Source organism: Monodelphis domestica, chromosome 2 (genome assembly GCF_027887165.1).
Source record: "Monodelphis domestica isolate mMonDom1 chromosome 2, mMonDom1.pri, whole genome shotgun sequence".
Taxonomy (NCBI): Eukaryota; Metazoa; Chordata; class Mammalia; order Didelphimorphia; family Didelphidae; genus Monodelphis; species Monodelphis domestica.
Window position 1 is genome coordinate 306,746,362 of NC_077228.1, and position 26,340 is coordinate 306,772,701.

The following is a 26,340-nucleotide window of genomic DNA, read 5'->3' on the forward strand; positions in this document are numbered from 1 at the left end:
TCAGCACATGTTTTTGCCTTTTAATATCATTTTGGATCCCAACTCTAATCCAGTGTCAGTTATCTCTCCCAGCTTTGTCATCAACCAAAACTTGGAAAAAGATGATGTATGTCTTTATACAAGTAATAAATAAGATGTTAAAAGGGGACAGAACAAAGAATTTATCCGTTGGTCATACCTGGAGCTCTCCTGCCAAGTTAATAGTGAACAATTAACAAAAGATTATTCTATGAGTTATTTTTAATCATTTCCAAATCCATCTAATTTAAAAAAATCTTATTTCTGCTATTTTATTTTAATTTTCAATATTTTATCATGTGTTCTGCTCATCTGGTTAAACTGTCTTATGTTATTTCCCATATCTGTGAGTTTAGTAATCCTGAAAAAAATGGTAAATAAACTTTGTCTGGCATGGCATGTTCTTGATGAACTAAATCATGCTGCTTCCTTATTACTGCTTCCTTTTCCATGTATTCACAACTAATCATCTCTAAGGATCTGGTATAGATTTTCCTTTGTTTAAATCAATCTCATTTACTTATAGTGCGCCTACTTTTCTCTTTTTTTGAAAATAATGTTTGCCTTTTTCTAATTCTGCTTTGAGTGCTATCATTTTTCATGATCTTTCAAATATAATAACCACTTTCAACAGCTAATTCTGCTAGTTCTAAGAACTAAGAACATAATTCATTTGGGCCTAGTAATTTGAATTCATTAAGTACAACTAAGTACCCTTCTACCAGTTGTTTACTTATCTTGGGTATTAATCCCTTATAATTCATTTTTGTTCTTTCAGTAAAGAAAATAGAAGGAAAATAAGAATTGAACACTTCACCTTCTCTGTTGTTAGTTATCATCCCATTCTTTTCAAGCAGAAGTTTTATCCCTTTGATCTTTTCCACCCCAATTTAACTAAAAAGAAACCATTCTTTTATTGCCTTTAATTTCTCCTATCATTTTTAGTTCATACTGAATTCTAAAACTCCTTACCTTATTTTTACAGGATTATGGCATATCCTAATAATCACCTTGTTTTACCTGCTCTTACTTCCATTTTATGTACATATATTAATAAAATCTAAGTTACTGAGTTGCTTGTGAATCCACATTAATTTCTTCATGAGATTCCCAGTTTTACTCATTACAATTATTTCCTTTGTGTCTTTAGAATTTTATCCTTGAAGAAGTTTCCAGTCCTGTGTTCTTTGCATATCTTCTCTCTGCTTTTTGGAATCAGCTTTTCTCAAATCTAAAAGTACTATCCCATTACTCCTTTCACAAACTATAGCAGGGTGTTTACTTTCTCCCAAGGGGTCCTATCATTGCCACTCCAACAACTTCTCCCTACTGGTGAGCATCAGATTCACTTTAGAATTTGGACTTCTTGGTTTGTCTGCTTTTAGGAATTTAAAATTATCATGACACAAAGTTTCTAGAAATTTTGCTTTTGGCAAAGAAGGGGAACCACAAGATGTCCTGGTCATGTCTCTATGACAGACTTAAAATATATCTCTAATTCCTTATCTGTTTTCTTTTTCTTTCTATTTAGTCTTCAGTGTACTCTCAAGAAAAAAATCCCTTCCCCCACCCCTCAACCCCCACCCCCATCATTGATCTTTACTCAAGTGCTTCACACCATGCTTTCCTATTCTGGTTCCTAGTTTTCTTCATGTTAGTGTATCTAGTACCCTCAGATCCATCTCATTTTATCTTATTTCTTCTTAGTGAGGTATACTCACATTCTAGTTGTAAGTTTGATCCCACCATGACCTCACATTTGCCTAGTTGTTTTAGAACTGTTTGTTCCTCTTACTGGTTGACTTAAACTTTGGGGGTTTGTATATGGCAATTGAAGCCACAGACTTTATTTACTACTAGGCTTTTTTTTTTTTTAATTTTGCCTCCCATGTATTTCCAGGTGTCTTAACCTAGACTTCCTTCATTGTAACTTGAATGCTATATATGTGCAGTTTTCTTCATCTATCCTTTTATTTACATTTTACTTTTTCTTCTTTTTCTCAGTTACATGTAAACAAAAATTTAACATTCATTTTTTGAAGTTTTGAGTTCCAGATTGTCTCCCTACCTCCCTGCTTCCCCTTCTCCATGTAGAAGACTAGCAATTGATATGGATGGTACATGTCCAGTCATGCAAAACATTTCCACATTAGCCATCTTGCAAAAGAAAATGCAGACCAAATCCCTCCAAAATAATGAAGTTTAAAAAAGTATACTTCAATCTACATTAAGATGACATCCCATCTTTCTCTGGAGGTGGATAGCATTTTTCATCATAAGCCCTTCAGAATTGTTGTGGAGTATTGTGTTTCTGAGACTAGCTAAACCATTCACTATTGTTCATTAATACCATATTATTATTAATGTACAGTGTTCTCCTGGATCTGCTCACTTCACTTTGCATCAGATAATGTAGATCTTTGCAGATTTTTTTGAAAATCATCCCCATCTCTTATAGCACAATAGTATTTACATCACAATCATATACCACAACTTCATTCAGCCATTCCCCAATTGATTGGCATTTCCTTATTTTCTAGTTCCTTACCATTACAAAAAGAGCTGCTATAAATATTTTTGTTAATATAGATCTTTTCCCTTTTCCCTTAATCTTTTTGGGATACAGATCCAATAGGATTAGAGGGTATGCACAGTTTCATAGTCCTTTGGGCATGGTTCCAAATTGTTCTTCAGAATGGATGGATCATTCACAATTCCACCAGCAGTGCATTAGTGCTCCTGTTTTTCTACATCCCCTCCTTTTTCCTTTTCTATTATATTAGCCAATCCTATAGGTATGAGGTAGTTACTTCAGTCATTTAATCAGTGGTGATTTATAACGTTTTTTCCATGATTTCTTCTGAAAAATGCTTATTCATGTTCTTTGACCATATACCAATTAGGGAATGACTTGGATTCTTACAAATTTGATTTATTTCTAAGTAGTTGAGAAATGAGGCTATTAGAGAAATTTGCTGTAACCTCCCCCCAACCTGATTTCCTTCTATTCTTGGCTGCATTGGTTTTGTTTTTGCAAACCCTTTTTTTATTTTATGGTAGTCAAAATTAACCATTTTATATCCTATAATGCTTTTTATCTCATTTGGTCATAAATTCTTCCCTTATCTGCATATCTGACAGATAAAATATTCTCTATGCTTTCCTAATTTGCTTATGCTATCACCCTTTATTCATGTACTCATTTTGACCTTGTCTTGGTATGTGGTATGAGCTTTTTGATTTATACCTAATTTCTTCCAAGCTTTTCCAGTTTTCTTAGCACTTTTTGTCAGATGATTTCTTGTCTCAAAATCTTAGATCTTTGGGTTTATGAAGAAAACTAGATTATTAAGGGCATTTGCTACTTTGTATTATGTTAACCTAATCTTTTCTACTGGTCCACCACTTTTTCTTTGTTTTAATGGATAGCCATTTTGTAATACAGTTTGAGATGTGGTAAATTGCTGAGCACCTTTCTTCCATTATTTTCATTGGTTCTCTTGATATTCTTGACCTTTTGTTCCTTTCTTTTGTCCTTTTAAATTTAATTCCTTCTTTCTCCCTTTTTGTTTTTAAATTTTTATAAATCACTTGCAAATCATTTATCTATTTTCTTTTCTTTTTTTAATATAATATACATGTAACATTCAAAACTGACCTGCTTGTCTATTATTCCTCTTATATTTGTTCTTTTCTGAACATTTAAAAAATGCTTCATCTTTTCTTTTACCTACCATTCCTGAATCCCCCCATCACAGAAAAAATAGGGATGAAACTGAACTTTTTTTTAATATAGTAAAAAGCACATTCCCCACGTGGTTGAAACTGCCTAAGAGAGAAACTGAATTTAAGTGCAGATTCAAACATGATGTTTCATGTTATTTTTCTTGTTTTCTTTTTATTTTTCCTGGCAATATGGCTAATATAGAAATGTGTGTTGCATGCCTTTACATGTAGAATGGGCAACAGATATTTCTTACTTTCTTAATGGGTGGGAGGTAGGCTAAAGGGAGAGAGAGAATTTGGAACTCAAAAAAAAAAAAAGGAAAAAAATATTTTCTCTGATACTGTAACTTGAGTTCATTCCTCTCTCAGAATACTTCATCTTCAGCCCTGTGGAATGACAGTTGGTCAGAGTTCTTAAGTCTTTCAAAGTTATTTGTCTTTACAACAATATTATTGTATAAATTGTTCTCCTGGTCATGTTCTTTGCTTTACTATGAATCAGTTCATTCCAGTCTTTTCAGGTTTTTCTTTCAGCTCTTAGGGTATAGTAGTATATATTACATTGTTACATATTTGTTTAGGCATTACACTATTAAGGCACTCCTTTAGGTTCTGTTTTTTACCACTACAAGAAAAGCTGCTATAAACATCTTTGAACATAGAGGATCCTTTCTTCCTTTGATTTCTTTGAGGTATAGTAATATTTCTGTGTCAAAAGAATATGTGATTTAATGACTTTTTGGGGTATGTTCCTAATTGTTTTCCACAGAGGCTATACCAATTCACAGTTCCATCTATGCTGCTTGTTTTCGCATAGCACCTCCAGTAATTATTTTTATTTTTGTAATTTTTGCTAGTCTGGTAGGTATGAAGTTAGTACCTCAGCTAACTCCCTTTGATTATATTATACCTAGTATATACATGTCCATTCCTCTTATTTTTTTTAAAATTACATGTAGAAAGTTTTTTTTTTAAACAATTGTTTTCTGACCTTTTGATGTCCAAATGTTCTCTCCCTCCCTAGATAGTGAACAATCTGATATAGCTAATTTCAATATTGGCATGCAATACAAATTTCTATATTCTTCATGTTGTGAAAGAAGACATATATCACACATGTAAGAAAGAAGATGAGAAGTGGTATGGTTCAATCTGCATTCATATTCTTGACCATTCCTTCTATCTATGGCTATGGATTACAGTTTTCATTATGAGTCCCTTAGGGTTGTCTTAGATCCATTTATCTAGAAAATATAACTGTCATTTGTTGAATATGTTCTATCCATGGCCAGGGATTTGTCATCCTTATATATAGGAGTTCCCCCCGTCCCCCCTTTATCTCAGGTTTTGCTTTCCTGTGGTTTCAGTTACTGGAGGTCAACTGCCAGACTGAGCAAATGGTCAAAAGATAGACATGCAATCAGGTGGCTTCCTGATAGGCAGAGTGGGGCACAGGTCTCTCCCTGCTAGAAGTCTGTCTTTGGCAGCATTTTCCTTGTATGTCACTTCTTTTGCTTTTATTTGAGGGTTTATTTTGTGTGTGTGTGTGTTTGTGTGTGTGTATGTAGACTTTAGTGTTGAGCTGAGGGGCAGGAATAGAGAGAGAGGTCACAGTACTGTATAATAATGCACACTGTACTTTTATTACAAGTACAGTACAAGTACAGTATTTTAAACTTAATTATATATGTATAAGGAAATCATATTATATTTGGGATCAGCAGGTGTTTGCTTATATCCATAGTTTCACCCATCCACAGTAGGTCTTAGAATCCTACAGATGCAGGAGGCTCTGTATTTTTAGGTATGAATCAGAATCCCAAATCTTGTTTTTAGATATTACCTTCTTAGCCTAGCTGTTCACATCCCAAATCAGTTTTTCTCTTCTGAGTCTCTTTTCTTTAATGAACACATTGATAAGGAAAATATTCCCAGTTCCCTCCACAATCTTTAGTGACACCTTTTAGCTTCTTTCAAATTTTGTTGAGTTTTAGCTGAACATTCAGCTCTTTTCAGAAAGAAGCTCAAATATGTTTTCCCCTGCACTCTCCACTCGCTAACCCTTCTTTCTCTCTCTTTTTTTTAAAAACCCTTACCTTCCCACTTAGAATGTATACTACATATTGGTTCCAAGGCAAAGAGAAGTAAGGGCCAGGCAATGGAGGTTAAATGTTTTGCCCAGGGACACACAGCTAGGAAGTGTCTGAGGCTAGATTTGAACCCAGGACCTCCTGTCTATACATCTGGCACTCAATCCACTAAGCCACCTAGCTGCTCCACCTATATTTTTCGATCTATCACCACCCTTCACTCACTCTACCACAACCTTCCACAGTATTTTACTAAAGAATAAAGTAGAAGAAAAAAAAAGTTCAGTAAAAATTAATAATATATTTTTTAAAATATGTCATGTGCACTGTTTTACATCCATGGTCAAAAGAATATGGAACCTCTGAGATCTTTTTTTTATATAATTTTTGAAGTCACATTTGGTAATTGTAATTTTTATAGCCTTCAGCTTCATTTGTTTCATCAAGATACTTCTCTCTGTGTTCATTTTTGCATTTGTGTATATTGTTTGCCTACATTATCCTCCTTTACTTTGTTCATATTCATCATGTTCACTGGTTTTTACAGCATGGCATTATCCATTTCATTCATGTACCACAGTTTGTTTCACTTTTCCCCATTTGATAGGCATCTGTTTTGTTTCTTTGCTTCTACAAAAGTGTTGTTATGACTATTTTGGTGTATATAGAAATTTTCTCTTTGTTATTGACCTCATTGCCTAGCAGTGGTATTCTGGATAATAAGTTTATGTTCATGTAGGCCCTTTACTTGCAAAATTCCAAAATGCTTTGCATTTCACAATTTCACCAGCAAACATAGTATGCCTGTATTACAACTACTCCAGTATTGATGCTTCCTATCTTTTATCATCTTTGCCAGTTTTTTGTGTGTGAGGCAAAACCTCCAGATTGTTTTGATTTATATTTTTCATATCCATGATTTGGAGTGTTTTAATTGTAATTATTTTGAGAACTTTATCTCCTTTAGCTACTTAAATGGGGAAAGCCCTTTTGTTTTAATATGTTTCTGTTATACCTATATATCTTCTCTGCCAGACTCATATTGGAGATAATTAATGCAAAGATTGTTTTATTCTAGTTCCACTGCTTTTTTTTGCTACAAAAAGCTTTTCAATTTCATGTAAGGAAAATTATATATTTTGTCTTGTATAATTGTTTTTTACCCTTGTTTGGTAAAGAATTCAGCCCTCTACCATAGCCGTGAAAGGTATATAATTGATATAATTGACTTTTCTTCTAAAGCTATGATCTTTAATATTTATGTCACATATCTATTTTGAATTTATTGTGGCACATGGCATTAGATTTTAATCTTAATATTTTTCTATCTAGTTCTTTAAAAAATTAAAATAAATATATAATTTTATTTATTTTTATATTATAAAATATATACTTATGTTAGTATGAAATAATCTCATTACTTTTATAAGTAAATATATTTTGAAATACATTGTTAATTTCTATCTAGTTTATCATTAATTCTTTTTATTTTAAAATCTTACCTTTTGTCTTAGAATCAAAGGCATAACAATTATAGGTAGGCAATGAGAGGTAAGTGAATCACCTCTGGTCACATAGCTAGTGTAGCAAGGGAAGGTAACTTAAAGTATTCACTTTAGGGTAGTTAGATAGTGGGTTTAATAACTGGGATAAGTCAGATGCAACTCCTTCCCCTTATCCTCCCTTACCTTTCCCTTCTTTGTTAATAAATTCATTTTATTTATATGTGATTCCAGCCTTAGCTCTCTATCCCCTGAACTACCTACCTGTTCTCATTTATTCTTATCAAAAGCATTTATGGCAATTCATGCTTTGGAATTTGTTGAACAATTAATGATATTTTTATAACTAAATATTGGTCCTCTGACTGCTAAATTTATTTTCTTAAGCTTAAATATTACAAGTTGGACTATGTTCCTTTGTTCAAGAAGTGGTTCCCTGTCCCCTCAAGGATAAAATAAAGCTTCTGGTTTGACTCTTAAAGCTATTCACTTCAAAGTTCTTATTTCCAGGCTTAACTGTGAAGGGACTGATTCTCCTACTAAATTCACTTAATAAATATTTTCTATTTACTTATCTTTTTAAGTGTTGTTTCTTCCCAGTTGAATGTAGGTTTCTCAAGAGTATATACTATTTGGCTTTTGTCTCTGTATCTCCAAAGCATATGACTGGCATGTAATAGAAGCTTAATAAATGCTCCTTTGTTGTTCATCTGTTAAAAAACTTAGAATGGTTCCTTATCACATCTACAACCAAATACAAGCTTATCTGTCTGATTTTCAAGGACTTCAGGAACTTTACATGAATAAAAGACCCCATGAATAAAAATGTTATTGCTCACATTGTGTTGTATAAGCCAAAATTGTTGAAAACAATTCAGGAGAAAAGTATATCTGGGTATGGTTGGAGAAAAAGATTATTCAGTGTTGGCTCTGAAGGATGAGTAGAATTTGAATAGTTGGATAGAAAAGATATTCATGAAAGAACATGAAGCATAAATTGTAGTGAAGAGATTGTCTTGATAAGAATAGAGAATATAAGAGTAGTAAAAATAAAATTGGATACAATATAGTTGATTTTCCTCAAAGAATAATTATATGTTTTTTAGTAGAGTAACAACATGATTAAAGTATTGTTGAGGAAACAATTAGTGATATATCGGGTAGCCTGGATTTGAATGGAGGGCCACTTTGTAGCAGGATAGGTTATCTTTGGAGAAATTCCTGATGAAAGTATGGTTCTTTTGTAGACTTGGCACTTGTCAGATTGAGTAGTTTAATTCAGTAGTACTTAATCAGGTCTACATAGGGTATAAAAAGGCCAGACCTTCCATAGTATCTATCTAAAGAGTTTTAAGTTTCAGGATTTGTTTCAGGATGCTGAAAAGCATCACAAATGAGTTGCACTTAGTGTTGCAATGAATGAAAGTGCAAAGCTTTAGGAATAGAAATTAAAAAGTAAGTCCCTACTTTCAAGGAATTCATTTTCTAAAGGGGGAATGGTGGAGATAATCTAATATAGGTAAAGTTTTAGTTTCAAATCAGATTGAAAGGTCCCATGGGCCTTAGGGTGCAGTAGCAAAACAGAAGGTAATGTCTCTTTTTAATACCATTTTCTACTGATAAAATCCTATCAGTTTCTGACTCTGGTGGTGAGTAGTTTCTTTTCTGAGTCTTCAGTTTTTGTGGCTATAGCACCTGTAGGAGCAGTGGCCAAGCAGCATTTCCTCTGGCTTCTCAGAATGAAGCATATAGTCAGTAGATTGGAAATATTGCTATTTTCAAAGTTCTCAAATTCAAGATTTGGAGCAGTTTCCATCAGGGTTTGAGGGGAGGTGGTGATTTGACCTTGTAAGTGGCTTAATTGGCAGTTGGACATGGCTGGTTCTTCCTCCCTTGCTTCCTTAGATGCTGGCTATTACAAGGGTTAGACTAGAAAGAGAACTGTCATTCCCAAGGCTTTTTTATTTATCTTCCTGTTGGTGGCAGGTGATCAACAGTTGTTGACAGTGGATGAAGAAGATAGGCTTGTCTGCACTAATTTCTCCCCTCAGTGATGGAGATTACATGATGACCTGAAACCTTACAAATTAGTTTTCTTACAGTTTTCTCATAGTATTTCTTACGGTGAGGCTAATTAATCAACCTTGAGTTGCAAAAATGTTTGCATTTACACATGTGTTAATTTCTTTAGTGGTAGAAAATAAAATTGCTAAGGCGTTTTAAGAAATGAGAAATGTAATGCACAGCATATCATGTAAAGAAAAACAAAACTGGGGCAAGTAAGCTGGGGGGAGGGGAAGAAAAGATGTCACAGGATCATAGATTTAGAACTACAAAAATGTCAGCTTATATCTATAGTCCTCCTCATTGTACAGATTTTGTGACCAAAAAAGATGAGTCAAAGATGACTTTACAGTTTAGAACCTGAATGATTGAGAATGATAGTATCAAGGACTGGCCTTCAGTACAATACAGCTTTTCATTCCTGATAAAAAATATTTCTAGATAACAATTTGATACCAATTTCTTCTTCTTTCAAAGGAATTAATGTTTTTTGTTTTTCTCAGTTTGTCTCACAAAGATTCTAATTATTTTCCTTGAGATTTTTTTACTATCTTGTTCATGAACACTGGTGACTTGCAAGGCATTTGTGGGCTTTTCGTCTTAATTCCATCTCTTGTTGCCCCTTTCATCCAAAAAAGCATCGTTAATGCCAAAAGTTCTGAATTGAACTGTCCACTGACTTGTAAATTTTTTCAAATTTTCTTTTAGGAAGGACCATTGAGACCTGTCCTTGAATATATTGATCTGGTTAGTAGTGATGATGAAGGACCTAGCACTTCTCATATTGACGTAAGTACATTGTATTTCATTTATACCATTTTCCAGTTCTTCAGTTAAAATGGCACTTTCCAAGAATGAGGATAGATCTAGTCATTAAATTAGTTAATGCTTTTTTCCACATTGGAGGGTTTGGAGATAGACATCTTCAAAGATTTTCCTGTGTAGGTCCCTCAGGTGAGCTTTGAGAGAGGAATATACTTGGAGTCTTCTGTAGAGACTGAATTCTCACTTCTAGTTTTCCTCTGCTACCTTTTTAGTAAGGATATGAGAAGATTTCAAAATAATTAAGTCCAATCTGAAGGTCTTATAAGTTGGTATGAAAGACTTCAAACTATTCTTTTTCCTCATATTGATTTCATCAGATACCTTATAAGACAGGGCTCTAGCCTGAGATGATCAGAAACTGCTTCAGAGGGGACATATTCCACTGTATTCTTGGTAAAGAGGAAAAAGAGATAAATATTCTTTAGGGAATAGAGTTCCATAAATTAGGCATTCCCTAACAACTTTACTTACCAACAATCTGATGACTTCCCTTTCTCAAATACAAATATTAAAGTCATTTATCAGTTATGGTTTCTTAATTAACGTCGCTCAGCTGCCAATATAGGAAAAACACAATAGTAAGACCCAAATGGCCTGGTAGATTTTCAGTAATGAGCTAAGAAGCCAATATATATCTTAGTCCTATTCTTTTTTTGTGTGTGTGTTGAGGAGAGAATCATCGTGTGATCTGAAAAAGTCATTTCATCCCTCTGAGCCTTAGTTTCCTCATCCATAAAGTAGAATCTGTACCTACTTAATGACATCACTGGGAAGAATGCACCAACTAAATGGGAATTTTTAGTATCTTACATCAGTATAAAGAAAGCTCTCTGCTCTTATTTCTTCTCTATGACTGAACAGCTCTTCCATCCTCCCACCTTTAAAAAAAAAAAAGGAATGCAAAAGTGACCTTGAATAGTGGAAGAGATATTTTATTCTACTGGGCTTTCTCTCCAAGTAACCTTTCATACTGCCATTTTCACCGCCACCAGAGGTGGTCCAGAAAAATGGCCATTTTGATCAGATAGATTTGGCATACAAAAAAATGTGAGGCGTATAGAGTAGGCACAAACATAGGCATCCCTTTGTTCCTCCATTCTTTCTAATATGGCCCTTGGTTATCACTTTTAATAGTGAAGACTAGGTGTGTGGGGGGCTGAATCATATGAACTTGGCCGTCACAATCTCTGCCAAGTGAATTTCTTATTTATTTTTTTAAACCCATACCTTCTATCTTAGAATCAATACTGTGTATTGATTGCTAAGCTAAGATGGGGGTTAAGTGACTTGCCCACACAACTAGGAAGTGTCTGAGCCCAGCTTTGAAACCCAGGACCTCCTGTCTCTGGACCGCCATGGCTCTCAATCCACTGAGTTACCAGCTGCTCCATCTTTTAGTTGTTTTTTTAAAACCCTTATCTTCTGTCTTGGAATCAGTACTGTGTATTGGTTCCAAGGCCGAAGAATGGTAAGGGCTAGGCAATGGGGGTTAAGTGACTTGCCCAGGGTCACAAAGCTGGGAAGTTTCTGAGGCCAGATTTGAATCTAGGACCTCCCGTCTCTAGGACTGGCTCTTAATCCACTGAGCTACCCAGCTGCACACCCTCTCCCCCTTTTAGTTTTAATAATTCTTTTTTGAATTAAAATATCTCTTCACTCACCGGACAGGCAATTCTGATTCTGTAATTTAATGTAATAATAAAAGCAATTTTTTTCCTCTTTTGATTTTCTAGTCAAGTTCTAAAGAATGGTTCAAATCTAGAGTGTCTTCCACCTGGGGTGAGCACCCAGGAATTTTCTCCAGTGTGGTGGTGTGTAGTAATTCTCACCCCTCTCAGATGTTTGCTTCTATCACAGGAGCTGTTATGGGAAACTACATTAGTCATCCCCTTCTATTGAGAGCCTCCACTGCTACAGAAATGTACTTAGCTGTAGCTAAACCATATATAATCCATCACTAGGTCATGAGAATCCTTTCTTCCTCTCTGTACCTTCATAAGAACCTTTAAATATACTAGAAATCAAGAGGATGGAGCAGCTAAGTATCACAAAGGATAGAGCACTAGACCTATATTCAGGAGAATGGGTTCATATCTGGTCTCAGATACTTTCTAGTTGTGTGGCCCTGGACAAATCACTTAAATCCTAGCCCCTATTTCTCTTAGAATTGATTCTAAGATAGAAGGTAAGGGTTGAAAAGAAAAGAAAAGGAACGTTAAAAACTTACAAAAAGAACAATATTCATCTTGTATATATGGACATAAATGACTAAATTTTCCTAGAATCTGGCCTGTTATATCAGCAGTAGGCCTCTACTGTGATACACTGCCACTGGATGTCTTATAAGACACCCCCTGTTTTTTTTTTTTTTGGTCAAATTAATATAAGACAGTGTCTTGTTTTCGGGGCCCCTATTTTAGGGGCCATTATGTTGTGCATCTGGGGGAGTATTGGGGCCATTGTACTGTGTAGTAATGTGGGGAAAGACTTTTGGGCAAAGGGAGGTTTATAGGGGCCATTATGTTGTGCATGTGGGGGAGTATGGTTGCCATTGTACTATGTGGGGGAAGTAGGAAGTGTTTTTCATATTATGGTCTATAATTACAGATCCATGAACACGGACTGCAAGAGGACACACATTAATGTCGTGTCTTCTTTTTTCCTGCTGTGGAATCTGATCGCATGGGTCTTAACCCATGGGTTAAGACCCATGCGATCAGATTCCTGTGTGAGTTCACAGATCGCAGTGCAATTCACACAGGGTAGTGTGAACTGGAAAGGAGTTGGAGAAACCGACTCTGTAATTGTGCTGGTTCCCGCACTGCACCAATGTAAGCTTGAGATAAAAGTGGAGTTCCACCAGTATGGCCACTTGGTGAGGCTGAAATGATATGGACTGGTAAGGCTGAATTGATGGACACAGACCATACTGCATTGATGGGCAGTGCACTCTGTATGCCTCTGTGTGGGCAAAATTATTGTTGGTATATTGTTTTTGTAGGGCTATATAGATGTATATATCTATTGGTATTTTACTAATAGCAATTTGGAATCCCTAGGAAATAATGACGTCAAGAAAGAGTTGACTTGGAGTGTAGGATATTCAAAGAACAGTGGACTTATGATTACTTTTTCATTCAGTACAAGGAAAGAGCTGTGTGTTTGATATGCCAGAATATGTGGTGTCTGTGTTCAAAGAATACAATTTGCATCAACACTATCAAACTCAACATAAAGATTAATATGATTGATTGGTTGGAGATGTGAGAAAAGGCAAAATATTAAAACTGAAAAATACATTCACTACTCAGCAAAATACTTTTGTGAAGCAGAAGCAGCTAAATATTTCATCACTGCGAGCAAGTTTTCAAGTTGCCAAGCTAATCGTGTGCACTGGCAGACCATTCGTGGAGCAAGAATTTGTTAGAGTGCCTTCTTTCTGTTGCCAAAGAGATGTGACCAGAAAAGGCAGTACAGTTAGTCTTTCAGGATCTAAAATTACTCGAAGGATTGAAGAAATGGGAGAAAATTTGCATCAGCATTTGCAAAACTCCACAAGAAAACTTTCCTATTTTTCCTTGGTACTCAATGAGAGCAATGATGTTTGTGATTCTGCACAACTTCTAATTTTTATTCGTGGGATGAATGACAATTTCAAAATCATGGAAGAGCTTGCTGCACTGCAAAGCATCAAAGGAACAACTACAGGAGAGAATATTTATGAAAAGGTTTCCCAAACTGAAGGATTTGGAGCTAGACTGAGCTAAACTAGACAGTGTAACAACTGATGGTGCTCCTAGCATGGTGGGGTCTAAGAAAAGAGTAATTACTTGCATTAACCAAGAGTTGGACAAATGTGACCATTCTCATCCAATAGCCATACGCTGCCTCATCCACCAACATGTGCTGCTTCATAGTATATCACCAAAGTGGGACTCTGTTATGAAAATTGTGGTATCTTGTGTTAACTTCATTAGAGCTAATGTACTAAACCACCAACAATTTCAGGAATTTCTGTCTGAGCTGAATGTTGCCTATGAAGATGTTCCGTACCACACAGAAATCTGTTGGCTGAGTTGAGGGAGATTTTGAGACATTTCTATGACTTACTTCCACAGATTACAGCATCTATGCTTTCAAAAAACAAAGAAGTACCAGAGCTCAATGATACAGAATGGAAATGGCACCTCACCTTTCTGACAGATGTAACAGAGCTACTCGACAGTTTCAGTGTGCAACTTCAAGGAAAAGGGAAGCTCATCTGTGCTATGCAATCACATGTGAAAGCATTTGAAGTAAAATTAGGCCTCCTTATCAAACAAGTGAAGGAGGAAAATTTCTGCCATTTCCCCTTAAATCAAAATCTGTTAGCAGAAAAGCCCTTGATTGCATTCCCAAAAGAAACATGTGTGGATTCACTGGAAAAGTTGCAAAAGGAGTTCCAATTCAGATTTAAAGAGCTTCATCTCCATGAACAGGACATGCAGCTTTTCCATAACCCATTTTCTATTGACATTGAAAATGTGTATACAATTTACCAAATGGAACTGGCTGAACTGCAGAATTGTGACTCTCTGAAAGACACATTCAAGTCAAGCAGCTTGCCTAATTTCTATGCATCTCTCCCCTCTGAGACGTATTCTAATCTCGGGAACCATGTACTCAAAATGGCAACCATCTTTGGCAGCACTTATGTCTGTGAACAGACTTTTTCCAGAATGAAACATCTTAAATCTCCAACCAGATCTAGACTAACTGATGCACACTTGCATCACTTGTTATGATTATCAGTGACGAATATGGAACCAGACATTGATCATCTCATTAGCCAAAAGCAGACCCATAGTTCCCATTGAAATACCGGTCAACTTGATTTAAATTTACTTGTTCTTTATTTTAAATATTATTGGATTCCCATTTTATTTTTTTACTTTAAAATAAGATATGTGCAGTGTGCTGTAACAATTAAAATTAGTTTCTCTCTTAGAAGTATTATATTTTTAGAGTTTTATTTAAGATTAAGAACTTAAGAAAATACAAGTAAGAAAAGCACATGTCTACGTGGGCTGAGAGTCCCATTCAACCTCACCTACATCATGAAGGACCCATCTGCTTGCAAGCTGCAACAGGAAGAGAGCCGTCGGAGACTCTTTAAATAATAATTTGCTCTTGGCCCAGGTGAGGATCTCAGTGAGATTACAAAGCATTCTGGGAGCCAGAGCAAGGACTTCTGGGGTTTGGAGTCCAGGGTTCAAGTCTCCATTTTTACAGTGCATAGGGTTTTGTTCATAGTTTTTTTTATAGTCCGGACCTCCAACGGTCTGAGGGACAGTGAACTGGCCCCCTGAGTAAAAAGTTTGGGGACCCCTGTCCTAGATCATTCATGAAATCAAGTTCAGAAGCAATTTAAGATTTCTCTCTTTAAAGATCAAAATTTGTTTGATTTGTTGGAATAGCATTTCTAATGGAGGAAAGTTGATCACAGGTCCTGCATTCCACTTTCTGGGATCTTATTTTTTAAATTCCCTTCAGAGGGAGAAATTAACCAAATAGAATGAGTGTTCATTTTTTTTTCTAGGACTTGGAACACCATCAAGGTATTACAATTTCTAAGGTTAAATATCTAAGTAAATCCTGCTATATTCAAGTGTTCTTGAATACTTCTAGTATTCTGTTAGCAATTTATTTGTCATGGTCTTTATGGCTTCCATTTCCATCTGCCATTATCCTAAGAATCTTTTTTTTAACTCTTTTTTCTTAGAATCAATACTGTATATTGGTTCTAAGGTAGAAGAGTGGTAAGGGCTAGGCAATGGGGAGGGGGAAAAGTGACTTGCCCAGGGTCACACAGCTAGGAAGTGTTTGAACCCAGGACCTCCTGTCTCTGTGCCTGGCTCTCAATCAGCTTAGCCGCCCAGCTGCCCCATATCCTATGTATTTTGTAGATATCCATCTTTGTTCTCTGTTATTTTACTAAATAGACTCATTAAGTTATGATTTCATTGAAACATGGAAATTTGTAAGTGAGCAAATGAAGAATAAAGTGAATAGAACAAAGAGAATAATTTATCTAATAATGAAAGTTGACAACTTTGAAAGTTTTATGAATACATTGATACCAACTATGATTCTCAAGGACTGGTATTGAAACAAACTACCCACCTTCTTATGAAGAGGTACTCCTTACTCAGAATAAGAGGTATGTTTTTTGGACATGGACAATATAAGAATTTATTTTGATTTACTGTATATATCTGTTAAAAGGGTTCTTCCCCATTCTTATTGGAGATGAAAGGGAGAGAGAACCAAGGACTTGTCATGAATTTCACCATTTGAAGAATGTTCCAAGCACCCTCATACACTCTCGTGTGTGTATACATATATGCTCCCTCCCTCCCTCTCTGTTCTTCCTTCCCTTCCCCTTTTGCTCCTCCCCTTAGTGTCTGCTCTAAAAAGATTTCTCCTACAGAGAAAAGCCATGACCCATTCCATTATGACTACATCCAGATGCTTTTATGTCAGAGTATATACATAGACTAACATTTGCTGCTTTTTATAGTATCTTACTAACCTGCTACATGGAATGAGGAAAAAAAATCATTTTAATTCTGTCATAAATTTGATGTTATAAAATTTATACCATATTCTTGGTATTGCAATAGGATCTAAGACAACAGTTTCTATATTCTAGTCTCCATGATGTCTTATTTGAAAGTAATGAATTTAGCCATACCTGGTTACTGCCACTAACCAATTTTTTATGCCTTCCTGTAGTTAGTGGTAGGAAATGTAGCAATTCTTTGAGATATGACTATCAATTTTTAGCTCATAAAAATATTTTATCTACAGGTTTTAATTTTGCTTTACTGATATGGTTGAGTTAAGTGCATGGATTAAATGATATTTTAGATTTTAATGATTCCTGACAAGAGTTATGCATCAATCCTCCTCTTTTAGGACTTACGAAGTTCACAGTACTTGCCTAAAATCTCCCAAGGTTCCAAATGATTAGTTATCTTAAGTTGGTATATACAGTAAATGTTTTTTATTTGGGGGTATGCATCTTAATTATATTTAGGTCATAAATTGCTTCATGTATTATGGTGTCATGTCTTATTTAGAGGGTTGCCTTAAATAGCCCATAAATTATTAGCTTAGCTGTCATTTGAGAGGACTGTCATCTTAATGTACTAATATTATTTCCTGTTATTAATAATCCTGGATTTAGCATTGTATTTTTCATTATCTTAATTAGGGGATATAATTAATTTTCTTAATTTATTCAGAGGTTTATCTTTATAGTAGATGTCTTGCTGTGTCTTCATTTTTAGTGATGTGTTCAAACTGGTACCTTTGTTAACAAGGTTAGTAGAAATGTGATCATGAAATCAAAAGTTTTCTCCACTCACTAAATGTAGTTCTCTAAATTTTTTCTTCTCATTTATGTATTGTAATTATTTTGCCAAACTTCATTACATTAACTGTTAGTAAAAAAGCCCTTTGAGCAGTCTTAGCTTGTTAATACCTCTGAGTAATTTTATGTATGTATGTAACCTTATACAGTTGCTTTTAGTGGTTAAGGAGAGGTTTGAAGAATAATACACCAATATGCTCTCAAGGCTGTCTAGTCCAGTGATGCCAAACCTTTTAGAAACCTTAGAACCTGAGTGCCCATACTGTAACCCTCACATTGCATGTGCACCGCTCCCTTAACCTAAACAGGGGAAGGAAGAAGCATTCCCATTAGGCTACTGGGCAGAGGGGCAGGTGATGGGAGAAATGTCCTCAGATGCTTATGGAGATGGGGAGGGGGAGCCAGCCCCCTCCAGCACACATGCCATATGTTTGCCAAAATGTGTCTAAACCATGTTGCTCTTTTTGTGGTAATTTTTCTAATGTGGCTTTTGAGGCCATTCTTTTCTGTTACCATGTGTACACATGTTCTTTTTTCCATAAACCCCACAGCATAATTCATTTATACAGTATGGGAGAAATAAAATATTTCAAGATTGTAAAATACTTGCACTTAAGGTAAAGTATTTAGACAACATCATAACATGATACTATTGCCTGACAGTCTGGAAATCACTCCATGTTATAGAGACACTTCCTTACAGTAAAACTAAGCAGTAGGTGTGAGAGGAAAAAAAGGGTTTAATTATATAAAAAGTTTGGACTGTGTTATATTTAAAATATGGTTGCCAGGAATTTAATTTATTTCAAAAAGATTTATTTACAATTTATTTACAAAACAGAAAGAGTGAAGTAAGAAAATCAGAGAGAGAATAGGGTAAGATATCTAGCCTAAGCACTAAGTAATTTACTCCCAGCCCTTGGTTCAACCCAGGCAGGCAAAGTTAGTACTTAGCCGAAGAGGCCTTTGCAAAGCTGAGGACCTGGAGAAGTCTCTCTCAAGAGGTAGGTCTCTCCTGAGGCTAGTCTCTTCAGAAAATCCAGGAAAGGAGTCAGCCTTTTCACTCACAATGTTTCAGTCCAAAGGAAGAGATTTAAGAACAGCCTTGCCAGGAATAGGGGCTCACAGGTCCATTCAGCAGATTATTCTCCAGTCTCAACTTCAAATAATGAAGAACTCCCTCTCATGGGAAGTTCAGCTCCAAGTAGAACTCCACTCAGGAAGTTGTCACTCCATTTTGAAGACACTTTCTTTAGTGTCAATTCCAGTGCCTTCCCCCAATTTTATGTCTACCAATCCCAGTTGAAGCTTTGCTTTAGGACTGCCCAGGGGCAGTCAGTTTAATTCTGATTTGTCACCCACTATTGCACATGTGGGTCACAGACCTACCCACTTAATGATTAAGTGGCATATTTACATTTTTAGTGATTAGATCTAAATATGTTCACTTGTAAGTAGCATGTTTATACTTTTTGGTGATTAAATCTAAAAATGGGCAGGGGAATTAATTTAATTTTCACAATCAGGGGAGAGTTAAATTTAATCTTCACATAGGTCAAGTGGTCCCTCCTCCCAACCCCCAACATTTTAAAATTAAAAACAAAACAAAACAAAAAACAGAGTATGGCTAAGTCAGTAGAATCTTATGGGTTGATGGGTCAGTCACAAAAAACCTGTCTTTTAAGATTTAGAGTACAATCTCAAGTAATAATATAGTAAAAATTTTTTATAAAAACTGGTTAAGCATTTTTTGTTGATAGGAGCAATGGGATACATGTACTCTGATTGACAGAGTTGCTTTCTACTCCTTCCCTAAGAGGGAAGTTCATAGCTAACATTCTACTGTACTTCTGTCTATATATATCCCTAAGGGAATCATGGAGAAGACTCCTAAGGCTTTGCTCTGATGGCACTCCTGTGGGCTAATATGAAAGTTGGTTCCATTCCACTTGGTTGCCTGGGACTTTTGTTGTTCATAGTTATATGATAATACATTCTAGGATACCCACATTTGTGATATTTTTTAAAGACCAATGTTTCATTTGGGACGTCTCCAGCCTGCCCTGATGCATTACAACTTTGATTATTGCCAATATCCCTGAATGTTGTGATGAATCTGTCCCCCTTTTCAGGTTTAATATTCTATTATTGTGATAGTGGTCTTTGGTAGGTCAATGATTTTATTAATGTCAGTACTTCTCACCATTACAAATGATAGCCCCTCAATGCATTTTCATTTAGTGTGTTTTTTGTCCATGTCATTAAAAATTCCATAAAAGACTTTACATTCCAGAAAAGTCTTTCATCTCATTCTCCTGCCATTTCAGGAATATTAATCCCAACACTTACGCTATCATCATTTTATTTTCACATATTTACCTTTCCTAGTTAAAGAATTATATATTATGTACATATTCATTGCTATTGAAGTGTCTTATTCCATATCTTCCTTGCAAATTTTACTAACTTAGAAGAGTATGCTTATACCTATCATGCATATGTCTTTCTTCTTTCAATTTGCCATATTTATTTTTGAATTTTTCTGAAATTGTGATATTTTATATGTCATGGTCTAATAGAATAGAAGGTGATTATTTGTATTAAAAAAGGATGGGCTTTAACAATAGAAATCAATTTAGAATCCTTGAAGACAGTAGTTTGCCTGATTTGGGCTATCCTGATCTCCTAAATTCAGGGCTGAGATAATTGTCTATTTGTATACAATATCTAAGAAGTAGATGTTGATGTATTAATTCAATGAGCTTTCTCTAAATAGTCTGGGCAGAGTGCATTTTTCATTTACTTTGGCCTAATCAAATAGATTTCATGAAGTAATTGGAAGCTGTGGTCTTGATTTATTCTTGCGTTGACATATGGATAGAAACATTTGACTAGCTTGTAATATCTTGTCTCAGGCTTGTATTAAAAGGGATACATTTTACTCTTCTGAGTAATGCTATTTTTTTGTGTCAATCAGCAGCTTACTAGCATAAGTTATAAAGCATTGGAGTTGGAATTAGCAACACTTGATAGCTATATGACTCAGTCATGGGCACTTAACTACTCTGTGCCTCAAGTTCTTCATCTGAAAAGTAAAGGGATTGGATTCAATGAACTCTAAAGCTCTAAGACTGTAATTTTGTGAGTAAAAAAAAAAGTTGAATCTTTTGATGCTTTTAAGTTGTTGAATGATAAACATGTGGTATGCTATACAAAACCACTCATTTTCTTTGAGAATATCCTTTATTTTATTATTATTATTTTTTATTTTATTTTATCTAGTCAATTTAGAACACTAGTCCTTGGTTACAAGAATCATATTCTTTCCCTCCCTTCATTCCACCCACCCTTCCTGTAGCAGACACACAATTCCACTGAGTATTACATGTGTCCTTGATTAGAACCTGTTTCCATGTTGTTGATGTTTGCTCTAGGATGATCATTTAGAGTCTACATCCCCAGCCATATTCCCTCGAACCATGTATTCAAGCAGTTATCTTTTTTAGTGTTTCTACTCCCACAGTTTTTCCTCTGGATGTGGATAGTGTTCTTTCTAGTTGATCCTTCCAAGTTGTTCAGGATCACTGCATTGCCACTAATGGAGAAGTCCATTACATTCAATTGTACCACAGTGTATCAGTCTCTGTGTATAATGTTCTCCTGGTTCTGCTCTTCTCACTCTGCATCATTTCCTGGAGGTTGTTCCAGTTCACATGGAGTTCCTCCAGTTTATTATTCCTTTGAGCACAATAGTATTCCATCACCAACAGATACCACAATTTGTTCAGCCATTCCCCAATTGAAGGTCATCCTCTCATTTTCCAGTTTTTTGCCACCACAAAGAGCTCAGCTATGAATAGAGAATGTCCTTTATATGTTCTTAGATGATTCTTATAGAGACTTTATCATATGGGTAAAAAAAAGAAAGCCTGTTTATAATAGGTGCTTAATAAGTGCATGTTGACTGGTCACTTTGAGTTGGTAACTCTTGATGTCCTCTTGGTCCATTCCCCCCATCCCTTTCTTAATAAAAGCACCATTTGTGATCTTTTAAATTCTTTTGTAACCTTTTCTTTGAGATAGTTTCATAATCAATTTATTAGTGCTATTGAGATAGTTTCATAATTTATTAGTGCCTTTAAGATTGTTGCTGACTTCTGTAATATTTATTGGGAAAGGAAATAGGATTTGAAAAATGGGGGATAATGGGAGGTTTGTAGCAGGGTATGGAGGAGTTGAGGGAAGAGAGGGTATATTGCGTGGTGATGCAAGGGAGGGTGATGCTCCCTGCTGAGAGGAAACAGCAGGGGTCCAATAAGGACAGTTTGTCCTGGAATGACTGACCTGAAGTTCAGCTCCCTCTATGACCAGAAAAGATAGTCCACTTATCTGACTGCGAATTCAAATAATATAAAGTTTAAAACCCAGTTGGAATTGGAGTTTTTTCTCAGCTTCAGACCTGAGGCCAGGCCCCAGAGGCTGGTGGAGGGTTCTCCCACTCCTGTCTACTCTATATTAATCCAGTTTGTATAATTCAGAATCTTAGCAGTAGATAGAAAGCAAATAAGAACAGGTCTAACCTTCAGAAGAGATTGGGCTTGAATCTTCAGGCAGAACCAAGAAAGAGGTGGCACACCACACCAGACTGGGCTGAACAAGCTCCTCTCTCCTCCAACACCAGGAAGCAAGTCCCAACTCGGCAGGAAGGAAGTGCTAGTCACAAGACCCCACTGCCACTCCCAGTTGGCCCCTTCCCCTACAAACTGTCAGTCTAGTTTACTTTCCACACTTGTAGGTCATATGACCAATAAGACAGGGGTTTGGGCGTTTTTTCTGATCCTCATGTCCTTGCATATATCTCTGAAACAAGAATCATGTACAACAGATAATTCAGTTTTAGCTATCTCCATGGCTTAGGATATGAAAAATCCTAATTCTGTTTAATTCAATTTAATGAACTAACAACAGGGCTAATTTTTATATGTAGGAAATTGTATATATGTCGGAAACATATAAAAATCGGGTTTATTTTTTGGAAAGGGAAGAAGGAAAAAGGGGTAAGGGGAATTATTACAATTAATCTTAAACCCTAATTTCTATAAACCTATCTTAACCTAACTTATCTAAGCTAAAACAATAAATTTCCCCAACACCAAATCTCACAAGTGGAATTCAATCAAATGAGCCAGGATCTGCCAGGATCTTCAGATGAAAACTGTCCAAAGCAGGTCCAGTGGAGAAGTGGGTCTTCAGTCCTCTGTTCTAGCTGCCAGCAGCCAGTTGAAAAGATTTCTCTCTTCAGCTGGTATCACCATATAGCAAACTTACCTGCAGTTCCTATATAGTTTACCTGTAGGAGGGTTACCTGAGAAGGAGAATGGAGGCTAGAGGAATATGGATGTGAGATAGATAAGGCAGTCAGAGGAAGAGGTACAGACTCAGAGACCACAAGTTAAAACACCTGGTGAGGAGCGAGCTCCATGATTACCTCTCTAGAAAGAGAAAAAGCAAGTGGAGAAATTATAAGTATGAAGACCAAGAGAACCTGCGTGGAGCTGAGAGCTCTGGGATATCCCCCATGGGCCACACGGCAAAGAGATTAATGGTAGATGTGTTGGGCAGCTGCCCTGTATAAGTCAGTCAGACAGGAGGAACATAATAGGCCACAGCAAGATCAAGATTGTAAGAGGCAAGAGGGAGAGCAAACCCTGTTAGAGCAAGAGGTGTAAGAGGAGAGGAGGGAAGAGAGAGGCTCACACATGTTCCCCAGCCTTTATTGGGGACCTTCAGAATGTCAAGTGGGAGGTGATTAATCAATACGTGACATGATATATAGGTTTTTACATTGGTGGCATTGACAATGACAGAATCAAAGAGGAGGAGATTAATCCAACCTGCACTTTGCAAATGAATGTACTCCAAGCCAGGACTCTGGCTGTCAAGGCCCAGCCCAGGAATTTGCCCATCCTATGCTAGTCCTTTGGACTGTCCCTTTCCATACAGTGAACATTAAGAGATCTGACCATGTGTCTGGTAAATGAATATACAGGATACAATATCAATACATCAATCATACTTCCAAGATGCTAAGATGCCTGGTATGCTGCACACCAAAAGCCAGAAACCTGTTGTCAAACCTCCAAACCCAAGTCCTTCAGGAGAAAAGTGCCAAGACTGTTGGGACCTTTAGAATCTTTACCCACATCTTGACCCTTAGGCTCCCATGTGACTCTCTGTCACATGCTCCTGTCAATTACTCTTAACACAATTCTTTTGCAAATGTCTTCTTCCTGTTATGTATGGCAGTGCTTTCTGCTGCTACAGAGCTCACCCAGACAACTGAGGAAGAGGGCATATGTACGTATATCTGTATAACACTCCATTAGGTCTGAGGTAAGGAATACAGCATCCATTTGGAGCTAGTTTTGTCGAGCCTAAATTATCTAGTGTGGGAGGAGATCTAGCCCCTAGGGAAACTGCCTTCAAAGTGGAAAAGGAATCAGAAAGTGGCAGTAGTGGACTATAAGGAAGGGGAAAAAACTGAAATTACCAAAGCTCTCAGCATAATGAAAGCTCAGTTAAATACTTTGAACATATGCAGAGATGGTATAAATGAGTTAATATTCAAATTAAGTAAAATAATTCTGACATGTGAATAAGTATTATGAGAAAAAGGAAAATGAATTAATATTCAAATTAAGTAAAATAATTCTGACATGTGAATAAGTATTATAAGAAAAAGGAAAATGAATTAACATGATGAGGAAGCAGATTCTGTGTATTTCAAGGAAAGAGAGGCCTAAGAGAATTTTTCTGAATGGTTTAAAAAAAAATACATGTTAGCTATCTACATGGCTCAGGACATAAAAAAATGGTGAAAGCAAAATTATGATCAGCATAGCAGAAATAATGGGACAGAATAGAAAAAAACCTTGAATCCACTGTGGCAATTCTCACCAAAGAAATAAAAGGACAGCTGATTGTCCTCTATTTCTGTATCTTTGTATTCACAGTCTGAAGAAATTACTGCTAAAAGAAAGCATGATCTTCATAAAAGCAGAAGATTGATCTCAGTGACAGTGTGAGTAGAGACAACTTAAGAATTATAGATCTTGAAGGAGAACACAGGTAAAAAATCCAAATACTGCAATATAAGAAGTAATTCAAGAAAACTACTAAGAATTTCTGAACAAAACAGTACCAATTGAAAGAATCCATAAATCACCTTTTGAAAAGGGGTATGTGTGGGTAAACCTATGCTTCAACTCTAATACTAAGTGATTAAATTTAACAATTTGAATGACAAACAGAAAATTCTACAAGCAACCAAGAGAAAAAACTTTCAGATATAAAGGAAAGGAAATTAAAATAACATGAAGTTCTGCATTCACCAGAAATAGGAGGGTGTGGAAGGGGGATGTAAGGAAGGGGCTGAATTAAAATGAATAAATAAAAGGGGAAAAAAGAGAGAACAGCTGGGTTGTTTAATGGATTCAGAGCCAAGCCTGGAGATTGGATGTCCTGGGTTCAAATTTGGCCTGAGACACTTCTGAGCTGTGTGACCCTCGGCAAGTCACTTAACCCCCATTGCTTAGTCCTTAACACTCTTCTGCCTTAGAACCAATATAATATTGATTCTAAGATGGAAGATTAAGGACTTTTTTTAAAAAAAGGAAAGAAAAAAACTCAAGATTTAACCTAAAAGGAACCTCCTTTGCAAACCTGAGCCAAATCATTAATGAAAAAAGATGTACTTCTATTTTAAAAAGCAGCATTTATAGCATTCTTTGAAAGAAAACTAGACCAAAACAAAGACTCCATATCTTAGAAATATAAGGAAGACAAATTCAACAACCAAGGAAATGACAAACACAAAAAACGGCTAGCTATTTCTAAAAGTACAGAGGAAGAGAAAGGTAAAAGTAGAAATAAAATGAAAGGCTGGTGAAGAATCAGGACTGAAATGTCATGGACTAAATGTCATAGCACCCCGGGGATCATGTGCATATTTTTTTTGGGGTGGGCTTGGAATAAATTATAGAATGGGAGGTTCCATAAAAGGGCAGAGGGGAAGAAGAAAATAGAAGGCAATGTTATATATTTTAATCAAATAATTCCTGTGATCTTTCAGGTAGAGAGAGCCTATGGGAGAATGGGCAAAATGATAAAAGAAATGGTGAAATGGGAAAGAAAAGGGAGAAATCTGTTACATGGGTAAAAAAGGGTACCACTGATTCCTATTGGGGAAGAGAATATCTATATGGAAACATGGCAGGGGGAGGGTACTTTAAAATGAGTTAACTCTATCAGAAGCATAGAACAGAAGTGTTAATACAGTACTGAACAAGAGAAATGAGTGAAAAGGCTTTGGTACCTTCTGAATGGGACTGAAAATGAAAACATTTTTCAGCACCAAGTAGGTTAAAGAGCAAATTGTAGAAACAGTAATTATGTGTGGGGAAAAATTATATAAAAATACAGTATCAGTATTTCTTGGATGCAGCTAGTACAGTTCTGATAGTTATAGTTATGTAATTATAGTTATATAGTATATATTGTATATATAGTTGTAGTATATAGTTAAATTCATCACTATAAATATACATGAACAAAATAGGGGATTCATATGAGCTGAATATTCATTTATAAAAATTAGAATGCAAACCAATAAAGTACAAAAGAGTAGATTTTAATAGCCAAC

At 35.8% G+C, this 26,340-nt stretch overlaps 1 protein-coding gene across 8 annotated transcripts in view; it reads left to right on the forward strand.

Moving 5' to 3' along the window:
• The window catches only part of ZNF451 (zinc finger protein 451), a 122,188-nt gene that overhangs the window by 40,745 nt on the left and 55,103 nt on the right, over window positions 1-26,340 (forward strand). For 7 of the 8 annotated variants that reach the window (XM_007484142.3, XM_007484144.3, XM_007484146.3 and 4 more), the window contains one exon: window positions 10,109-10,189. In XM_007484142.3, the coding sequence (XP_007484204.1) occupies window positions 10,109-10,189 (81 nt within the window). Of the gene's footprint in view, window positions 1-10,108; window positions 10,190-24,703; window positions 24,721-26,340 lie in introns of those variants that run through there. The other variant, XM_056814342.1, reaches the window with a different exon arrangement.